This window comes from Strongylocentrotus purpuratus, unplaced genomic scaffold, assembly GCF_000002235.5.
Source record: "Strongylocentrotus purpuratus isolate Spur 01 unplaced genomic scaffold, Spur_5.0 spur5_scaffold_2, whole genome shotgun sequence".
Lineage (NCBI taxonomy): Eukaryota > Metazoa > Echinodermata > Echinoidea > Camarodonta > Strongylocentrotidae > Strongylocentrotus > Strongylocentrotus purpuratus.
In genome coordinates, this window is record NW_022145605.1 from 33,708,034 (window position 1) to 33,730,074 (window position 22,041).

The window sequence follows — 22,041 nt, forward strand, 5'->3', positions numbered from 1 at the left end:
CTCTAAATTACGTCTCCCTCTTACTGTTTTTCATCTACACTACTTTTTTTAAGGAACCTATATTAGACAAGCATTGCTTTTTAATAGGTTCCTCATATTCTACTTAATCTATTATATGAATTGAGAATCATTGATATGACTTGTGCTCATTTATACTACCATTATATTATATAATTTTTTAAAATGTTATATGTATATTTATTTTTTCTGTAAAATATGGAACAAATAAAACTTGAAACTTGAAACGTTACTCTAAATGTGTCAGCGTGCAAGTTTTTACCGGATAAAAAGGAGTCCAGTTGCACATATCGATATCCTCCCAGCGCTTCATACGGGCCTAGATAAAGTGACATCATACAGTGCAAGAAATGAGGAGTCTTCCGTTATATTCAGTGGAATATATAGAGTCTATCAGGAGTACAGAATGCGATCTCTCCTGATCGATACTGCTGGACAGTGTACCACTCTCGCTCGGGCTTCTCAAACTTGTAATCAATGACGAGGTTTTGGACGTGCTTCAGCTCGTTAGTGTACTCATCAATGCTGACCAAACCTACACCGGGCTTTTTCGTAGCTATCAGGATTGTATTGTCTTGAGACACGGCAGCGTGTAGGCGATAACCTAATTTCGTTAATTTATATTTTACAACACCTTGTTTGTCAATTAATCGTATTGTATCACAAGAAACGGAGATCAGGTAATCATTATAACCGGTAATCTGCTCAGGAATATACCCATCATCACATGGTATCTCCCTGATCGCCTTCCCACCTGCCTGTGAGAATACCTGGATCTTCTTGGCTTTCCTGTAGCTGACATAGATCTGATCATCACTGTTTACAGTGAGGCTAGCCCATCCACCTTCTTCGTGACTCAGAGTCTCAAACATTACATGCAAAGTTGTGTTCTCCAGTGTGTACAGTGTAATAGTATTTGAGCTATCAAGTACAGCATACCGATCATCAGAGAGGAACCTTAGTCTACGAATCTTAACATCCTTGAGAACTGTCTGCTGGTGCTGACCATCAGCAGAGAAGATCTCCACGCCACCTGTGTGACATCCCACTGCCATCCTACCGTCTGGTGTACAAACCATGGTATTCATGCTATCCTTAGTAGGCAAAGCGATGTTCTTTGCAATTTCATTTTTGATTTTACCAAGACCTAGCTCATCCATTCCAACGTTTCTCTTAAAACTGACACTTTTTCCTTTCTTGCTCGTTTGCCTCGGCTGCTTGTAGTCAGGATCTCCATGTTTCAAGGCCTCTTGTAAGTCTTGACATAGCGTGTCGTGTGCAGCCAAAGCATCCATATCTAACGCTACATTTGTCCTATTGGTTACCACGTCAGCTATAGTGGTCAAGTGAGTGATGTGCTCCTGAGCCGATTTCTTCATTTCGTCTAGTTCGTTCTTTACTCCTTCGATCCTACCCTTGACTTCACTAATGAGGATTTCTTTCTTCTCTGTCAGCTGCCGGACTGATTCTTCATATGCTTTGATGATGTCATCTGTGCACTGCTTCTGAACATTGCTCACACGCTCCTTCTGTACATCAATGAAATCAATGTATTTCTGAAAGCAAGAGCGTTTCTTGTCCGCTTCGGATTTGAGGTCCTCCATACTCTTCATATGGTTGCTCTCATAAACAGCTGCCTCGATTATATCATGTCCTTCCTTTGTATGCTCCATGACAACACACCTGAAGCAGGCAAATCTCCTGCAGTCGGAACAGAAGCACTCCTCATCCTCTTTGGGGTGTTTCCTGCATTTACGGTACCTACGTACTGACACCTTCCCTGATACGATCTCACGCATGGCTAAGACCTCATGACTGATGAAGTTTGGCCACTGAGAGTGTTTGTTGTGGCAAATGATACAGAGATACATGCCACAGTCTTGACAGTAAACAACAGCTTGGGGTAGATCTTCGGATTTACAACTCGTGCAAAACTGATATTGATTCGTAACGTCCTCTATGAGAGACTTCAAAGCTAGATTTGCCGGTAATTTGCTGACATCTTGGTTTGGGACCTGGGTTTCAGCCCTGCAGACAGGGCATCGGAGCATCTGGTCGTTACCATGGCATTCAAAGATGTTGTCCAGACAGGTCTTGCAGTAGGTGTGAGAACAAGACAGGATTTTGGGATCGGTGAAGGTATTCAGACATACAGGACATTCTAGACTCTGAGCAATAACATTCTTTAATGCTTCAGCCATGATTCTAATTCTACAGAAATACGAGATAAAAGAAAAGGAAAAACATAATGATTAGTGTATTTCTTATTCATCTGATCTTATTTTAAAGAGGAGAATTTCTTTTATAATAACAATAACGATGATCACAATATTAATGATAACAATAATCGTCATAGTAATAATAATGCCTCAAGTTGTTTAACCAGATCCTCATCAGTACATATACTGTTTTCCCCGAGGGCCCTGCAATCATATTACTACCCCGGCTTTAGTATTAGCCAATCACCTACCATGATAATGTGCTCATAAGCATTCACGGAATTTATTCCTACCGGTACCCATTCATTATACACCTGGGATGATGGGTGGAGAGTGACAAAGGTTGTCTTGCCGAAGGACATTGGTTCTGTGGTGGGACTCGAACCACGAACCACGTGATTCAAAGTCAGGCAACATATCTAGTACAAAAGACCATAACACCTCTACATGTATTGCAACTAGTCATAATATTTAAATTGTGTACAAGGCATAATACATTGCATTAGGTGAGTCCATGGAATAAAGGCAAAAGGTGAAAAAACAAAACAAAAATGTAAACATGAGTCTCAGAAGTGTAGTTTACCATTCACATTTTAGCACTTTGTCATTGGAACAATACTCATTACATTTTTTCTTCATTAATCTGAAACTAAGTGTCATATATTGATGATGATGTCATACCATGAGTCACAATTGTGTAGCTGCGCATGCGCCGAGCGAAATAAACTTGCCTTGGAATATTTTACCAAGAGTATCAGACGTTTACTAATTATCTGTCTCGAGTATCCACCTGTGTACCTTTAGTTAAGAGTACACAACACCAAGTATTACAAATTCGTGAAATTTGAACGAAAAATATGTGATCCGTGATCTACCTTCAGATATGATGCAGATAAACATACCTTATTCTGAACATGGAGTTTAGGCTTTGGACAACTCTAAAACTTAGTAGGCAACATTTCGTATCAATTCTTAAACCTGTGAAGTATCGAAAGCAGTACTATAAACATGTACTTTTACACACTGGAATATATTATTTTGAATTATATAGATTGCTCTGGTTTGGCAGAATCTCTAGCTGATATAGAATCGCATAATAATCTGAAATATTTACCATGTGCGTTTATATCTTTATTTAAGAATAATTAGTCATGACAAATTTGTAACTCAAATCACAATAACATACCAAAATTTCTCCTCAGGACAAACAAACACTGAGAAGTTATATATCAGGACGATATCAACGTGATAAACAAAATCTAACACGACAAAAGTTATTTCCGGGTTCACGATCAAGGACGTTCAACTCTCATGGTCTCGTTTCAAAGATCTGTTTTGATTTGTTTTTGCAGCCTGTTATTTCATGGTTTACCAAACTGATATTAATTCATAAACACCCGCCAGTATCAGCTTGGTCTTAGCTCAGTCGCTCACCATTCATCACATCAAAGACATATAGACCCAGACCCAACCATTTGAGTCTTGAAAATTATGATTTTGTAAACCAGATACCAACAAAGCCTCAAAATGTCTGGGAATCAGCCTAATATAATTAACTACGACAATGTAAAACGAAAATATAGCAAAAATGTCACTGCATTTCTTTTGGAAAGGACGGACATTTTAAATCACTCACCTCTTTTTCCGTATAACTACGTAAAAGCCTGTATGATATATCTAATCAGTAAACGTGTATACTATTTGTCTGTACAATTCAACGGCGCACCGATCATGTATGGTAGTACTATGTACATGTGTGTGCTTAATTCGTCAATCTATTTTTTACGAACTGGGAATTCCCACCGATATTTGACAAAAGAGCAAAATGAGGTTGTAACGTCCTAAAAGTGATCGCCTAATAAAAACTCGATCTCATTTTGTCAAGCGTCTGTCGGGAAAATATATGCCCTTGTCAAACTTGAATTCTATTTGTGTACCTTCCCCCCCCCCCCCCCCCCTTTACGAAAACATGCTGAACATTTATTATAGTTTCGGATAATTTGAACCTACATGTATGATGGTTAACATTAACTTACAAGGTGACAAATAATATTTCGGAATCACAGAGTATGATCCACACTGGGTCAACGGACTTTCCATTATTGTAACAGTTTGGAATCTCTGAAAATGACTAAAAGCTTGCTCAGATATGGCGCGGTAATTAAGCTGCAGCATGAAAACCCTGGCAATTCTTTTACGTGTAAATGAACGGCAGCTGCACGCAACAAAGGTCGTTTAAGCATATTCAATGAGCTCTGTGTTAAAATATAAGGAAATGTGAAGCATGTTACAGCTAACATCTTCATAAAAAATGATAACACAGTTGCGCCACGTCACATCTGAACGAGACTGTCTCTCAATGTGTACCTCATCAGGCAGGCGCGTACGCAGGGGGGGGGGGGGTCGAACCCCCCCTCAAATTTGTTTTGTGTGTGGTCAAATTTTCAAATTTCGGGACAAAAAAAAAAAAAAATTGTGCTAACGGGTGACCCACAAAAAGGTGACCTTACCCCCCCCCCCCCCTCCCCCAACGGACCGAATTATCGATCGTAAAATTTCTCGACAAAAACAAACGAAAAGAAAATGGGTTCACATTAAACGGGGGGTTAAATGGGGGTGTCACACTGACTTCAGGTCCCTCACTCCTTTTTATTGAGTCCCCTCATGTTCAGCTCTCACTAAAACGTTTTTGTTGTTGCTTCAACTCTCACTGTTACTCCAGATCCCCTGTCTACATTTGAAACATTTTAAGCACTGACTAATTAATGTATGTGTTGGTACATTATTTTGATGATTATCATGAAGGTATATGTACTTTTAATTTGATTGTCTTTGGTTGTGGCGATATGGGGTGTCGGCAATTGAGTTGCTATGACAATAGTCGGATGCAATTAACGCCACAATCTCCTAGGGGTCAGGATTGTCTGTTTTTACAGATATTTGACAAATTTAACAAGAAAGAAGCTTAAAACAAATACAACTAATATAAACACACACACACACACGCACTCACCCACTTACATAAAAGACCCACATTCTTGTTCTCTCTTGTTCTTTCAATTTCTTCGTCTTGTTCAGCTTCTATTTCGACCATTCCTCCTTTCCTTTCTTCCTCTATAAAAGCATATATTTCCTTCAGTCTATCTTTTTAAGTCTACACATCATCTATCTTCCTCAAATTCTCCTGTATATTCTGTTGTAATTATATTTTATATCCCTCTCTTTGGTTTTACCAGCTGTACAAGAAAAAATTATTTCATAGTTCTTATGATATTAAATGAAATCTGACCCCAAAAAGAAAGTTATGATTATTTCGTTTCAAGTTGTAATTACGTTAAGTAACGTATGGACAATTTAAATGGGCTTAAAAAAAAAAAAATTATTTAGGTTTTATTTCCACATTAACTGCATATGAAAAGAATTTACAAAGTAAGGAATATAAAAAGTAACAAAACATGTACATAATATTCGATTGATACAACAGTAATAAAAACGATGTAATGGCAAGTCATTAAATACAAATAATGCTAACAATTATCTGCAGTAATGAGGAGGGAAACCTTGGAAGCATTATGCTTGTAATTAAGGTTCCTTTTACATAATACATATGTTACATAATATATAAAACAAAAAACAAAACAAAAGAACAAAAACGGGTGTGTGGTGCAGCCAGCCAACAAGTGTTAATAATACCGATGGTCTCTATCATGATGACCTTAAACATTATCGTACTGGAGTAGAAGTTTATGTTTCAAGTAATATTTAAAAGTAATTAAACTTGGTAGCTGTTTGAGCGAAATGTCTAAGGAGTTCCAGTACACAGGACCAGTATAAATCAAAGTTTTTTGTTTTAGTAAAGTTCTAAGTTTGTGTAAGTGAAAAAAGGAAGACTGTCGGGTTGGATAATTATGAAGTTGTTGATTCTTTTGGAATGACGACGTGATGGCATGAGGAAGTTCGTTAGAATTTAATCGAAACATAAAACAGCCTAAAAAGAAATTATACAGGTCATGAACTTTCAATATTTTATTTTCTACGCTTTGACATAGCGCCGGACAATTTTTGAATTTCTTTGAATACAACAAATTTGTAAAGACATCAATTTGTCAAAATACGAGATCGGGGTCTATTTTTTTTAATTGGATAGCCCTTTAATGCGACTCTCTTGCATAACAGCTCTTTAAAATGTGCCATAAACATTGGTGTAAAATTCAGACTGAATTCGATGAGAAACTAGAAATTTAATTGCTAAGCAAAATTAAAGTATAAACACCACAAACTTTATAATATGTTTTGTAAATAAATGTCATCAACACATATTTGTACTATATAAAATGTATCAATAACTATAGTTTTGTTGCAATTTAATTCAATTGACAAAGAATAACAAACAAACGTGTACATGGAATAACATATTGTAAAATGAAAATAATAGAAAACATGTTTATAAACCGGTACCAAGATATCAAAGTTGCTTGTAAGGTGGCAGCCATAAAGGAAGCAACCCTTAAAGGTGGCCGACATAACAAAAAGATATAATCAAAAGTGAAATGTATATATTTGTAACAGATTACAGTGAAATGACAAATCGCAACATTCCTTCCACCGAAATACATATCACAGTGTATGACATAATATTAAAAATCCATGAAATAACAGATTAGGCCAAATTTTAAAAAAAAATGTTTATAGCGTCCTGTTTTTTCGAAAAATAGGAAGGAGGAGGCCCTTTTTTTCTTTTTTCAAAATGGCTGCTCAAAATGGCCGCTCGGTACATTTTCCCCCACAGTCGGGCTATTTTTCAAGAATGCCGCCGACATTTTTAAAACATTTTTTTTTAATCAGAAATAGATCCATTTTAGCAGTGTTTTCATGTTTTTATCTTTAAAAAAAAAAAATAGGAGGCGGCCCCCAAAAAGGAAGCGGGCGGGGACGCTAAACATGTTTATTTTTTTACATGGCCTTAATGTGTTGTAAGAAAAACTGTAAGTTGTTATTGTCTTATATACTTTTTGTGTTTATTTAGTTTGTAATCTTGGTTCATCATTATCTTGGTCCGAAGCCGAGTTAGTAAACCCTCGGAAATATCTTTCTTTAATAGACTTCTTCGGACTTCGGTTGCTGTTGATAAAAAAGCAAACCGTGACGGAAGATCGAAGTTATTACCCCCACATGCACAGACTCCTCCTACTCCTTGCAGTGCACAGACGTATTGGCCCGAATTCAAAAAGGAGGTTTGTCGACAAACCGAGGTTTATGTACGTCATATGACGCGTTTTTTACAAACCTAGTTTGTAAAGAACAAAAGGAGGTTTGGCGAAACAAAAGGAGTTTTGACGACAAACCTTGGTCTGAGCTCAAAGCTTGCTTTGTGAATTCGGGCCTGTATGTGTCAGTCAAGCGTTTCACGAAACCGTCATAAGCACTGGTTCGCTGAAATCCAGATAAGTGCGTGTATTATGATTAACACGCGTTTCAAGGAGATGTCGGTGAACTTTCAAGGAATAACGGTCTTGTGGAACGACGCCCAGACCGACCAGAGACTGAACACGAAATAGCATTTACTTATACACAGAATGGAAAAGAAATGGTCGATTTGGACAGGTTTGTGAGGCTGTTTTGGAGTCGGTTTGGCGGTGTGACTGCAGAATCGGCATGGTCTCATATGGGGCTGAAATAATCAATAGATCCTCAATACAGGGCCACTCTTTGTCACGGAAGGGAGGAACTGGAGTTTATTGTTGGAAAAAAGTGCAGATAACCGATGTCCACTGCTTAATAATAACCAAAAGTTAAACTACAACAATCAGCATTGCTTGCGGCATAATTATATATGTGTATATCGATTTCAAATCCCCAAAGTTCCTCTGGTGCTTAAACTTAAGAATCAACGCATGTACATGTATAACGTCATGATCATTATAGCAATAGCACGAGCAGAAAGGTAAACAAGGTCAAATAAATACCTACATGTAATATGAAAGAAACAAAAACTTATACAAAATTATGGATATAAGAATATTTGGAAATGAACAGCATTCCCGGTGGATACCTATTCACACGAAAATGCTTTTATCTTTCCAAATTAACATAAATAAATAATAAAAAGGGAAGTCCACCTGACATCACGTTGATGAAGAAAGCTTAAGAGGCGGGGGGAGGGGAATAACAAATTTTAAAAAAGAAATTAATGCAATTGTAAAGTTTTAAGCCCCTTATATATCGGCAACCCTAACTACGATCACCTATCCTTTTTTTCTTTTGGAAATGTCCCCAAAATATCCTCCTTTAAAAATAGTTTTGACGACAATGTACTTGATTTACACACAGGAGGACCTATAAGAACAAGTATACAATTTCATATTTCGGCAATAGGTATAACAATGAAAATGGCTGGATGATGTTTTATGAAATCTTTAAAACAAAACTAACAGAGAGTAGCTTTAGAATCACAAATTTTCAATTTTTTCTTAAACGTATAGAGACCAATATCTCTCATTTGTCTGCTTTCATTAGTTCAGTGATATTACTTTCTAAATACTTTATTATTTTTATGAATTTAGGTACGACTGACGCTAATGTCTATCAAGAACAGAAACTATTAGAAATGGAAACACAGTCAACACTCCAAAAAGTGAATAAATGACAAGTTCTCACATGTACTTTACCAGACGGAAAGTAAGCATGGAAAACAGAAAACAAGATATCATAGTCCATAGAAATAAAACATAAACATATATCATACGATGATCAATTTGTCGACTTTCAGAACTCTGAAACTCTTTAGTACACAACTCGATAAATTATAAGAAGTAGAAGTTATTTTGAAAAGGGGGTATTTCCTCTCATGATTCTGGGTAAAAAAATAGAATTTAGTATGATTAATCGGACAGTACTGAAGTGCATTGTGCTTTCTGTAGTAAATTAAGAAAAGAACATTAATTTGTACTAAACCGCAATACATTGAAAGTCCATTACTAAGATTATTATCTTCGACTGTAAAATAGTCATTCGAATTGATCTACATGTCACCAAAACTTGATTTCACCTAGTTAAAGGGCCACTCCAACCCAACTAACATAGCCTTTCAAAACATGAATACATCTCTACTGATTAATATTCCAGCCTCTAATTTTTCAGAAAATCTCTAAATTGACCAAAATATGATAATACCCATCCATTTTTCACAGCTATCACGCTTCCTGGGCTACGACCCTCGAAAAAAAAGGTAATACGGTCACGTGGCTTGATGTCATTTAACGTCATTGCGGGAATGTCCGATTTGTCCTGCAACTAAGGATCTTACAATATCATTGTAATTCATAGTTAGGAATGACAAAATTGCCAGAAACGTACTGGGATTATCAAGTGCACATTATTTTTCGGATAAATGTCTTTAAAAAAATTAATATCATACTTTGCCTTTTTAAAGACATTTAAATGCCTAAATCACCCTCCTTTTCACCGGAGAGGCTCCTGCAGTGACGTCATATGCTATTGCGCAATACAGCTCCGAAACTGGGCTCTTTTTCGCTGAGCGTTCTGAGTCGTCATTTTTAAAGCTAGATTCCAGAATTATTGATGATTTCTAAGAAAAATCATGGTCATGTTCGGAATCTCCGTCAAAAATTATTCTATATGTCTTTTTTTTTGGTCATTTTTTAGCCCGTTTTGGTTAAAGTGGCCCTTTGAAGAATCAACTGATTCCACTATATGTTATACACACTTTACGAAGTCACAGAAAACAGGCATGTTAGAAGCTTTTAAAAAAGGCTATAAGAGGATGGGTCTATTTTCAACGAAATATTATCTTATTCTAAATTGTTCAGCGTGCCTGTTTTGACCAGAAATTGGGGTCTATAGTCGCACACATCTCACCCCTCCCCTCTCCCGTCTTCCTACGGGCCTGAAGACAGTGATATCATACAGTGCAAGTGAAGGAGGGACGAGCATCCATTATTTTCAGTGGAATATATAAAGTCTATCAGGAGTGCAGAAAGCGATCTCACCTGACCGGTACTGCTGGATATAGTACCAGTTTTCTTCGGGCTTCTCAGGCTTGTAATCAATGACGAGGTTCTTGATATGCTTCAGCTCGTTAGTGTACTCATCAATGCTGACCAAACCTACGCGGTCTTTTACCTTCGCAATCAGGATTGTATTACCTTGAGACACAGCAGCGTATGGACGGTAACCCGGTTTCGTTAATTTATATTTAACAACACCTTGTTTGTCAGTCAATCGTATTGTTTCCCAGGATGTGATGATCAGGTGATCATTATAACCAGTAGTCTGCAGAGGTGTATACCCATCACATATCTCCCTGATCGCCTTCCCACCTGCTGGTGAGAATACCTGGATCTTCATGGCTTTCCTGTAGCTAACATAGATCTCGTCATCACTGTCTACAGTGAGCTTAGCCATTCCACCTACACCGGCACTCAGAGTCGCAAACATTACATTCAACTTTGTGTACTCGAATGTGTACAGTGTGATATTGTTTGAGGGATCAAGTATAACATACCGATCATCAGAGAGGAACCCTACTCCATGAATCTTAACATCCTTGAAAACTGTCTGCTGGTGCTGACCATCAGCAGAGAAGATCTCCAAGCCACCTGTGCTACATCCCACTGCCATCCTACCGTCTGGTGTACCAACCATGGCACTCATGCTATCCTTAGTAGGCAAAGCGATGTTCTTTGCAAGTACTGCATTTGCAATCTTACCGAGACCTAGCTCGTCTTTTCCAACGTTTCTCTGAAAACTGACACTTTTTCCTTTCCTGCTCGATTGGATTGGCTGCCTGTAGTCAGGATCTTCTTGTTTCAAAGCCTCTTGTAAGTCTTGACATAGAGTGTCGTGTGCAGCCAAAGCATCCATATCTAACGGTATCTTTGTCATATTGGTTACCACGTCAGCTATGGTGGTCAAGTGAGTGATGTGCTCCTGAGCCGATTTCTTCATTTCTTCCAGTTCTTTCTCTACTCCTTCGGTCCTACCCTTGACTTCACCAATGAGGATTTCTTTCTTCTCTGTCAACTGCCGGATTGATTCTTCATATGCTTTGTTGATATCATCTGTACACTGCTTCCGAACATTGCTCACACGCTCTTTCTGTTCATCAATGAAATCTACGTATTTTTGAAAGCAAGAGCGTTTCTTGCTCGCCTTAGATTTGAAGTCCTCGATACTCTTCATATGGTTGCTTTCAAAAACAGCTCCATCGATGACCCCATGTCCTTCCTTTGAATGCTCCATGACAACACACCTGAAGCAGGCGAATCTCCTGCAGTCGGAACAGAAGCACTCCTCATCCTCTTTGGGGTGTTTCCTGCATTTACGGTATCTACGTACTGACACCTTCCCTGATACGATCTCACCCATGGCTAAGACCTCATGACCGATGAAGTCTTGCCACTGAGAGTGTGTGTTGTGGCAAGTATCACAGAGGTATTTGCCACAGTCTTGACAGTAGACAACAGCTTGGGGCTTGTCCTCGGATTTACAATTTGAGCAAAATTGATATTGATTCTTCACGTCCTCTATGAGAGACTTTAAAGCTAAATTTGCCGGTAATTTGCTTACATCTTGGTTTGGGACCTGGGTTTCAGCTCTGCAGACAGGGCATAGGAGCATCTGGTCATTACCATGAAATTCCAAAAGGCTGTCCAGACAGGTCTTGCAGTAGGTGTGAGAACATGACAGGATCTTCGGATCGATGAAGGTATTCAGACATACAGGACACTCCAGACTCTGAGCAATAACATTCTTTAATGCGTCAGACATGATTCGAATTCTACAGGAATACGATATAAAAGAAAAGGAAAAAACATAATGATTAGTACAGTGTAGCTTTGATTCATATAAAAAACATGTTTAGGGTCCTGCCTTTTTGAAAAATAGGAAGGAGGAGGCCTTTTTTTTTCTTTCTTTTTTCTTCAAAATGGCCGCTCAAAATGGTCGCTCGGTACATTTTCCCTGACAGCCGGGCTATTTATCAAGATGGCCGCCGGCATTTCTTTTATTTAAAAAAAAAAAATCAAAAATAGATCATTTTAGCATTGTGTTTTTCAGGTGTTCTTTTCTTTAAAAAGGAGGCGCCCCCCAAAAAAGGAAGCGAGCGGGGACGCTAAACATTTTTTTGTTAAGGGACTTGGTAACATTGTTCAGATGAGAGATAGTGGTGCTAAAGTAGGACTCCAACGCTAGATGTACAATTAAAGATAATCCAAGATAAAGATAATGATACAAATTGGGAAAAACTGATCTGATCGATTCCTTAATTCTCCCAATTATGTTATTACAATTTAATTACATTTTATGTGAATAAAAATTCATCAACCTTCAACAATGTTACCGAGTCACTCTAAATGGCCTTAAAGATGAGTGTTTGTCATATTCCTCATGCCTTTCTTCTAGAGAATATAACGAGTACCCAGTTTGATTTTCCGATATTGATAAAAAAAAATATATAAGTTATTCATGAATATAATGTATTAATAAAAAATGAATTAAAAAACTAACTGTTTTCTTGGTCGCTCTTCAGTCAATGTACATTCCAATGGAGAAAAATGATAATCATAATAATAAACATAATAATAATAATGATGATGACAATTATATTTATAATACGAATTATTGTAATGATGATAATAATAATAATTATAATAACAATATCAATAATCATCATACTAATGATGATGCATTTTTCTAACCAGATCTACATCAGTACACATACTGATCTCCCCGAGGGCCCTGCAATCATATTACTACTACCGCTTTAGCCAATATACCCATAATCATCCACGGAATTTCTTCCTATATCGGTACCCATTCAGACACTATACACCTGGTATGGGTGGAGAGTGACCAATGTAGAGTACTATTTTGTGGGAGGACATTAATTCAGTGGTGAGACTCGAACCGCGAACCATGTTATTCACAATCAAGCAACCTATCCACTAGAATAGACCACAACACCTCTAGATGGGGAGCGAACCTTTGCTCATGCTGGGCCTTCATTATGGAATACTCTCCCTCAATGGATTAAGAATAGCAGTTCTGCTGAAGTGTTAAAAAACAATCTTAAGAAATATCTTTTTAATTTAGCTTATAATTGATTACCATAACCTTTCATGTCTGTACCTTTCCTATCGCACTTTGTATAAATGTATCATGTATGTATTTCATCTTTTACACAAGCTGCGCCTTGAGCATTTGACTGTCAAGTGGATTTTGCGCCTTGTAAATCTTATGTATTATTATTTATTATTATTGCATGTATCGCAACAAGTCATGCTAATCTTACAGAAAGTATCATATATTGATGATGATGTCATACCATGAGTCACAATTGTATAGCTGCCCATGCGCTTGGCGAAATCAACTTGATTTGGAATCTTTTACCAAAAAGTATCAAACGTAATCTATTTATCTGTCTCGAGTATTCATCTGCATGTGTACCTTTAATTTAGAGTACATGACACCAAGTATTACAAAGTCATGAAATTTGATCGAAAAAAATATGATCCGTGATCTACCGTCAGATATGGTGCAAAAAACATACCTTATTCTTAACATGGAGTTTAGGCTTTGGACAACTCTAAAACGTTGTAGGTAACATTTCGTATTGATTCTTGAAGCTGATGAAGTATCAAAAGTAGTACTATATACATTTTATTTACACTGGATATGCTACTTTTTAAAATTAATCATGTTTGTAGAGAGGAAATTTGGTAAATTGCTCTGCTCTAGCAGAATCACAAGATGATATGTAAGCTAAGTTAAAATCGCATAGTCACCTGAAATATTTAATAGTCGCATTCATATCTTATTAACATGTCAGAATAATAACTCATGACAAATTTGTAATTTAAATAACAATAACAATAACATACCAAAATCGTCACATCCCCCCTCCTCCCCATCCTCCCCCCCCCCCCCCCCCCCCCCCGCGCCCCAAGACAAGCAAACACTGAGAAGTTCTACTTGTGAACGATATCAAAATGATCCCAAGTTTTCTAACGCGACAAAACGTTACTTCCGGGTTCACGATCAACGACTTTAAGGTAAAGTTGAGTTCTGTGGAGAGGTAACGAATAATTTGTGAGCGTTTTCATTGTTATTTGCAAGTGTGGAAGAACATCAGAGATAAAAATGTTCCCTGCCAAGCATGGCTCTTCAAATGCCTTTAGATTCTAAATATGACATGTGTCAGCTTAAAAATATGGGCCTCATTTTTATGCCACATGTTTGTGTAGTCCTGACTACATCTTTCTGTGTACAGTGCTTGTTACTTTTACCAGGATTGGGCCAAATCTCTTATCATTTTAATATCTCCAGAACCCTGCAGTACACACTAATACAAATATTATTATGATCAATTTTTTTTTTTTTTAGGGGGGGGGGATCGATTTCACAACGTTTCTTTCACAATACAATCACATGACCAGAACTCAACTTTATCTTTAAACTCTTATTGTTGGGTTTCAAAGCTTTCTTTTTTTAAGTTTTATTTTTGCAGCCTGTTTCTTCATGGTTTACAAAGCTGGTCTTAGCTCAATTGCTCTCTACTAATAGTTAAACCTATTCTGAGGAAAACGATGATTTTATCAACCAGATAAAAACAAAGCCTCAAAAGTGTTTGCCTATAGTAATATTAAATATTGTCTGATATAAATATAAACTGACTAATGTTACCATATTCTTAATTTGGAAACGACACAGACATTTTAGTTAACTCACCTCTTTTTCCGTCACTACGTATCGGTCTTGGTGTTATGTCAAATTAGAAAACGTGTATACTCTTTGGCTTAACGATGTACTTGTATACTGATCAAAACTATATACATGTAGGATCTATGTAATATTTAGTTTGTCAACCTATTTTTAGGTACTGGGAATTCCCAGCAACCTTTGACAGACACGCTGATTGAGGTTGTAATCGTCCTAAAATTAATCGCCCATTAAAAAGTCGATCTCAATTTGTCAAGCGTCTGTTGAGCAAAATATAGTATGATCGTATATCGTATGAATTATATAACTGTTACCCCCCCCCCCCCCCATTTCAAAAACTAAAGTTAAATTACTGGGGCCCGGATGAAAATCTCGTGGAACGGTCTTCCTTCGAGATTACCGTTGAATTGTTGGAGATGGCGCTAAAGATGCTAAACACATCCGGAAAAGAAAAAACCTTAGACCTTTAATATTCTTTATTGCCCTAGCGGGTGGCGTAGCGTTTGTTTCAGTAATTGGGTAATCTGATGAGTGTCCCTTTTCACCTCTAATAAGTGACCCTTTTCATATCTGGTCAGTGCCCCTTTTTAGGTGCGATAAGTGCCCCTTTTCACCACTGATAATTTCCCTTTTAACAATGATACATGCCCTTTTTCACCACTGATAATTTCCCTTTTAACAATGATAAGTGCCCCTTTTCACCACTGATAATTTCCCTTTTAACAATGATAAGTGCCCCTTTTCACCACTGATAATTTCCCTTTTAACAATGATACATGCCCTTTTTCACCACTGATAATTTCCCTTTTAACAATGATAAGTGCCCCTTTTCACCACTGATAATTTCCCTTTTAACAATGATACATGCCCTTTTTCACCACTGATAATTTCCCTTTTAACAATGATACGTGCCCTTTTTCACCACTGATAATTTCCCTTTTAACAATGATACATGCCCTTTTTCACCACTGATAATTTCCCTTTTAACAATGATACGTGCCCCTTTTCACCACTGATAATTTCCCTTTTAACAATGATACGTGCCCCTTTTCCTTTCTAATAAGGGATATATCCCCTTTTCATAAAAGCCCCTTTTCACCTCTTATAAATGCCCCTATCAAAATCTTATGGGTGTCCCTTTTCCGTCGAAAAATGCCGATTTCCCATTCTCATAAGTGCCCTTTTCATCCCTGGTGAGTGCCTCTTTTTGTAGGTGTAAGAAGAGCCCGATTTTCATCTCTTATATTTACCCTCTGTATTTTAAAACGTGCTCCTTTTCTTTTCTAAGAACTATCTTATCACTTTCGATAAGTGTCCACGTTTCCTCTCATCATAAAACGCGCCCCTAATTTTAACCGACTAAGAGCAATTTCCCCTAAAGCTCGCTCGCATTTATGGATGATACTATTATATTACTTATCAAAGGTCTTTTCAATCTTTCTGTATGAGAAAAATGATGTGCTTATCAAGATATAAGATGTAATTTTCAGACCATCACACCCAACTGCAAAGTATGATCGATGCTAAGCAATATCTTTTGTGGTGTATAAAGATAAACGAATATTCAAATCATCCCTGATAATGTAATCACAATGTATGGTTTAGTGAACTGTATGTATATACCAATGACTATGTACAATACTATGTATATTTTTGATTTGAGATTTCCCTTTGTAGGTGCCCTTTTTTGTTGGTGCCCACCCCCCCCCCCCTCTCTCCTCCCCCACTCTGGAAGTTGCTCCGCCGCCCCTGCAATCAACGCCCCCTTCCCCTTTTCACAATATAGTGGTATATACCAATGACTAAAAGACTGTATATTTTCCCTTTGTAGGTGTCCCTTTTTTCTCCAGAAAGTGCCCTTTTTGTTGGTGCCCCCCCCCCAATTTTGGCCGTCGACCCGCCGCCCCTGTAATCAACGCACTCCCTTCCCCTTCTTTACACAATCGCACAAAAAGGGTGAATTTACATTATCTAGAGGAATCATGCCTTTTCAAGTGTTTTAATGGTCCGCTTTTCGGTCGGTGTTTTTAAAATGTGCTAATATCATTTCATTCTTCTTCTTGCACGATACACCATAATGTTAGTCATTAATGAAGATCAAATATTTTAAAGAAACGATATGGACATGCGCCCCATCTACGATTACGTAATAGCGAGTAGAAATGACAAACTATGAATAGATAGTTACGTAACCATATCAGCCATCGCCTATGGTTTCAAAATGAAATGCTGCGAATGAGCCTTTGGCTACCTGACTGATAACGGACATGAAGGAAAATCAATCTTCATTAATGACTAGCTAAACCAATACCAATAAATATTTAGTTTACATAGGGAAATCTCGATCAGCATTAACGTAGTTTCTTCATGATGATCCTAGTAATTGTTGTTACCCCGGCAGAGATCATGCATGTACCCATTTTTCACTTGGATAGAAAGTGTCTAATGTGGATTAATATCTTTGCAAAGAACGTTTAGTGCCGGGCTGGGATTCGAACCTTCAACTTGGGTTACTACGTGACACCTCTGCGCCTACACAACAGGCCTTCCGTGTTTCAATATCACCAACTTGATTACAAAAACAAATTGAATAGATAAATAAGATTAATTGATTACCCGTCATTTTCTTCATAAATGTTTGGTGTGTTTATTTATCTATTTATTTTGATATCTCCTAGGGTTCTTTAATTTTTATTCACTTTATTTATTTCATTACTTTTAATCAAACGCCGCAGGACTGTATTTATTCTAAAACAATGATATTATATACATGTATACAAATATATATATATATATATATATATATATATATATATATATATATATATATATATATATATATATTTATATATATATAGTATAACTCATAGACGCCCCCCCCCCCCCTATTTTGGTGGTCTTTCTTAGTTTCATTCCCACTGTATTTTGTTTTCATATTTTTCTTTGGCACATCCCTACTTCGGTAGCATGCAGGTGGGGACTGTATTCCATTGTACATAGAATCTTTGGTCACCGTAAGCCAAACCCACTTCTCTAACCGCTATTTTTTGTTATACTGTCCTCTGTTGATCTATTGGACTGTGATTCCCCAACCCAAAACAGATTACAAAAACGGTCGTTTTTCTTACGTAGCTCCTTCTTTGTACAATAAACTCCCAAAAGATGTTAAAGGGCAAGTCCACTCCAAAAATAACTTACTTTCAATAGAAGCAGACAAATCAAACAAACCAATCAAAAAGAGTTTGAGCAAAATCAGATAACCAATAAGAAAGTTATGAATTTTTAATGACATGAAAAACTTTGAAAATCACTATGCAAATTCGCAACTCACTCATGAGTCTGTGACGTCATGTCCTCACTATCCACTTATTATTTTCTTCATATTGATAATATAAATTTCCTATTTCCCCCCTTAGAATCTCATTTCTTCACACCAGCATCCAAGTTAGATTGATAGTAATGTGTTTTTGTGTGGATGCACTAATATAGCCAATTTTGTTTTCCAGTTTAATCATGAAAAATGTGAATTTTGATAAACTATTTATATAAAAATCAATAATTGTGAATATTCAATGTTTAGAAAAATATTATTAGTTCTTCAAAGTTCAACAAAGATTTTGTAAAATTTCATGCACGCAATATGATACAAATCATACAACATGGGCAAAATAATGGAGAAATCAAGTTTTGGGGGATAAAAAGGGAAATTAATGGGATTAAACTATATAAAGCAATTGGTAAATAGTGAGGACATGATGTCACAAACTGATAACCAAATTGGCAATTTTTGTTGTGATTTCCATGTTCCTTAGTTTTACATACTTTTTCAAAAATTCATAAGCTTTTCTATTTCAGTCTTTAAAATGAAATTTCTAGTAAAAATGTGTTGTAATCACAAGGTTGTTATCTTACTTTACTAATTACGTGTTCAGTATTTTCCTTACCTTTGTAACTCTCGCAATGTTATTGTTTAAACATGTATATACCACTTATTATTTGTATATGGATATTTTCTAAAATGTCACCTAACATGTTTTTTTTTCATGTATTTTGTATGTTGCAGCAGGGCGTCATTGTAAAGCAGTTTTTTAAAACTAAATGACCTACCCTGCTTTTTAAAGAAGAAATGACTAACAAAATAAAATAATATAATAAATAAAATAAATAATTTCATCATTAAGGGGCGATTCTAGGATTTGAAATAAATAGGCCCCCCTGCGAAAAAAGGGGGGGGGGGTCGAGTACGTAAGAGTACCCCCCCCCCCTCTTCCCCCTTTTCCCCGTCATCCCTCCGGATCGTTATTATCATTTATTCCATTATTATTCAGACTTCTAAACTGGGCAAAAATTAATCCGAAGAGGTCATGGACAGTCCAACAAAAGGCCTTTCTTTGGACATGTGGCATGAAATGAAAAGGTCTAGATGGCAATGGTCACTTTGTATTGTTCTACGAATGCAGTGGTCATCGGCGCTGGCTGGCCATCCGTGTAAAAAAAAACAGTCTCCCGCCACTCTTCACAACTTGTCTACCCCCCCCCCCCCCTTTCTCTCTCCCTCTCTCTCTCTCCCTCTCTCCCTCTCTCTATATCTCTCTCACACACACTCACAAGCTTTCTCTCACTCTCTCTCTCTCTCTGTCCCTCTCTCTCTCTCTCTCTCTCTCTCTCCATCGTTCCCCATCTCTTTCTCACTATATTTTACAATTTTCAACAAATTTACCTTGTTTGATATGCGAATTGATCGCATTGTTCGATGTTACTTGATGAGTGGATACGTACCATGTATGTGCTACTACTTAATAATATACATGTAGGCCTATATTGATTGTTTATATTTATTCGCCAAACTTCCAACATACAACATACAATAACAACAGATCAAAATGAAGTTAGCTTGAACAGGATAGCCCACGAAAGCTCAAGAGCTTATGTCCAGTAGTGGTCCCAGACATACATGTACAAATTAATAAGTTGAAATAGTAATATATCTACAGACAGATAAGAAAAATACTTATCAAAGATAATACTGATGATAATAATAATAATAACAAAATGAAACAAGATTAACCCTATAATATCGGCACACCTCTTCTTATTTCGCATACCGTTTATTGTTTCCATAATTGCCCCTCTTATATTCTTCGTTTGTATCTTCCTCTACCCATCTCTTAGGAAAACCCAATCGGAAAGTTATCTTAAAGGGAAAGTCCACCCCCAAAATAGGTTTGTTTCGATAGAGGCAGAATAATAAGAAAATCAGGTGAGTGAAAGTTTGAGCAAATTCTGAATGAAAATAAGAAAGTTATGAATTATTGAAGTTGTGATCAATCAAATACAAATTGGCAACTCTGTGACTTATTATACGAGCTCTCCTTCATTTGCTTTGTGCATAATATTCCATAAAATCATGTTTTCTTCGTTATTGATGACGGAATATATATTTGTTCCTTGCAGGGGGAGTATAGAAACATATTTGCAATTATTATATTTAGGGTGCATGTATGGTTGAAATTTTTCTTGAGGGAAAATGAAAATTTTAGATTTTTTTAGTACTGAGCAAATGGAAGTTGAGCTCGCATGATACGTCATAGAGTTGCCAATTTGTGTTTGATTGATCACAACTTCAAAAATCCTAACTTCCTTATTTTTTAATCGGAATTTGCTCAAACTTTCACTGACTTGTTTCTCTCATTTTTCTACTCCTATTAAAACTAACTTAATTTCAGGGTGGACTTTCCCTTTAAATACAATGAAATCTATATCTAAATATATAATAACTTAATGAATATAAAATACTCCTGACTCAACGTGACTAATGCTATACATTGTACTTTGTTTTATGTTTTTATTTTTCTGTTATAAAATTAAAAGAATAGTAGGCCTTTAAAAAAACCCACAGTGGAGGGTGCACTGTGTGTACATGAAAGTTAACTACAAACAACGAGCTTCAGCTATTAACAGTTCAATTCGTAATAAGGACAGATCCATATACGAAAAACGGTCAGCTCGCTTTCGAAAAAGTTACAAATACTAAACACTGCTGAACGCAGACATTTGCTTTTTTCCAATCGTTTTGACCTCTAGTCTAATAACGATAAAAACTCTTGTATGATATTAGATGAACATTCTAGTGTTTCCTTTACCCTCAGCACTCCCCCTTCCACTCCTCCCCCTTGAATCGATCAGCATCCTTGTTTGTCCCAGTGTTTAAATTTCCAGAGCTTTTTAATGTTACGTTGGTTATGATTCATTAATATTATGATAAACGATCTCAAACTATAGCCATCATAAATATGTAGATTATTTAAATGATATTACAGGGGGCGTTTGTTTGTTTGTTAGTTTTTTTGTAGATGTGCTTCTCGCCAACATTTGCAGTTTAAACAATAACAAAAAACATTTTGTTTACTCAGTTTATTATTGGCTATTAGACCACATTTGATTAGAATATGTTTAAATGTATTGAAGAATTCGTAATCTTAATCTTGAGGGAATTAATCTTAACGTGTCTCTGATATCAACTCGAGCGCAAAGTATTGCAAAGATCAAACGCAATTACAATATGGCCTTGGAAGTCACCTATTGAAAGACATAGGCCTATTACGTAATCAGAACACATGATTAGCAATTGTATACGCGCAATACAGCAGCGTATTCAAATTGTCTTTAAGTTGATTTCTTGAAAGACTTTGCGATCGTGTCACCATTTCGGCTATTTTATGGTCTTCCATTAACATGTTGTTTATGTATTTTGCAATATGTTTCATTTTGATTTGTTTCATGAAGATGCAATGCATTCATTCACTTATTAATTTACAGGACAACATTGGATTTCCTATTACTGACCAAAACAAATATTCAGGACTATTTACAAATCAATTGACGAGTTGCTCACCATTGTTCAGATGACCATAGCTATACGATCTCAAAATAACTCTTATTTTTGTGATACATGATACTTGTTTTCCCAAACTGTTTGATTGCATGTTTTCACTATTTTTTTTGTATCAAGGCTACGCCTACAAGTGATCTGTCATTTTGTAGGGATTTGGATAAAGATATCTAT

At 36.6% G+C, this 22,041-nt stretch overlaps 1 protein-coding gene across 1 annotated transcript; it reads right to left on the reverse strand.

Annotated features, from left to right (window-relative positions):
• Nucleotides 1–10,199: 10,199 nt before the first annotated feature.
• Nucleotides 10,200–12,026, reverse strand: LOC115926488 (tripartite motif-containing protein 2-like). Its single transcript, XM_030991243.1, has 2 exons — nt 11,826–12,026; nt 10,200–11,735 (listed from the first exon to the last, which is right to left on the reverse strand). Exons 1-2 carry the CDS (start codon nt 12,024–12,026, stop codon nt 10,200–10,202), a joined length of 1,737 nt encoding a protein of 578 aa, XP_030847103.1.
• Nucleotides 12,027–22,041: the final 10,015 nt, after the last annotated feature.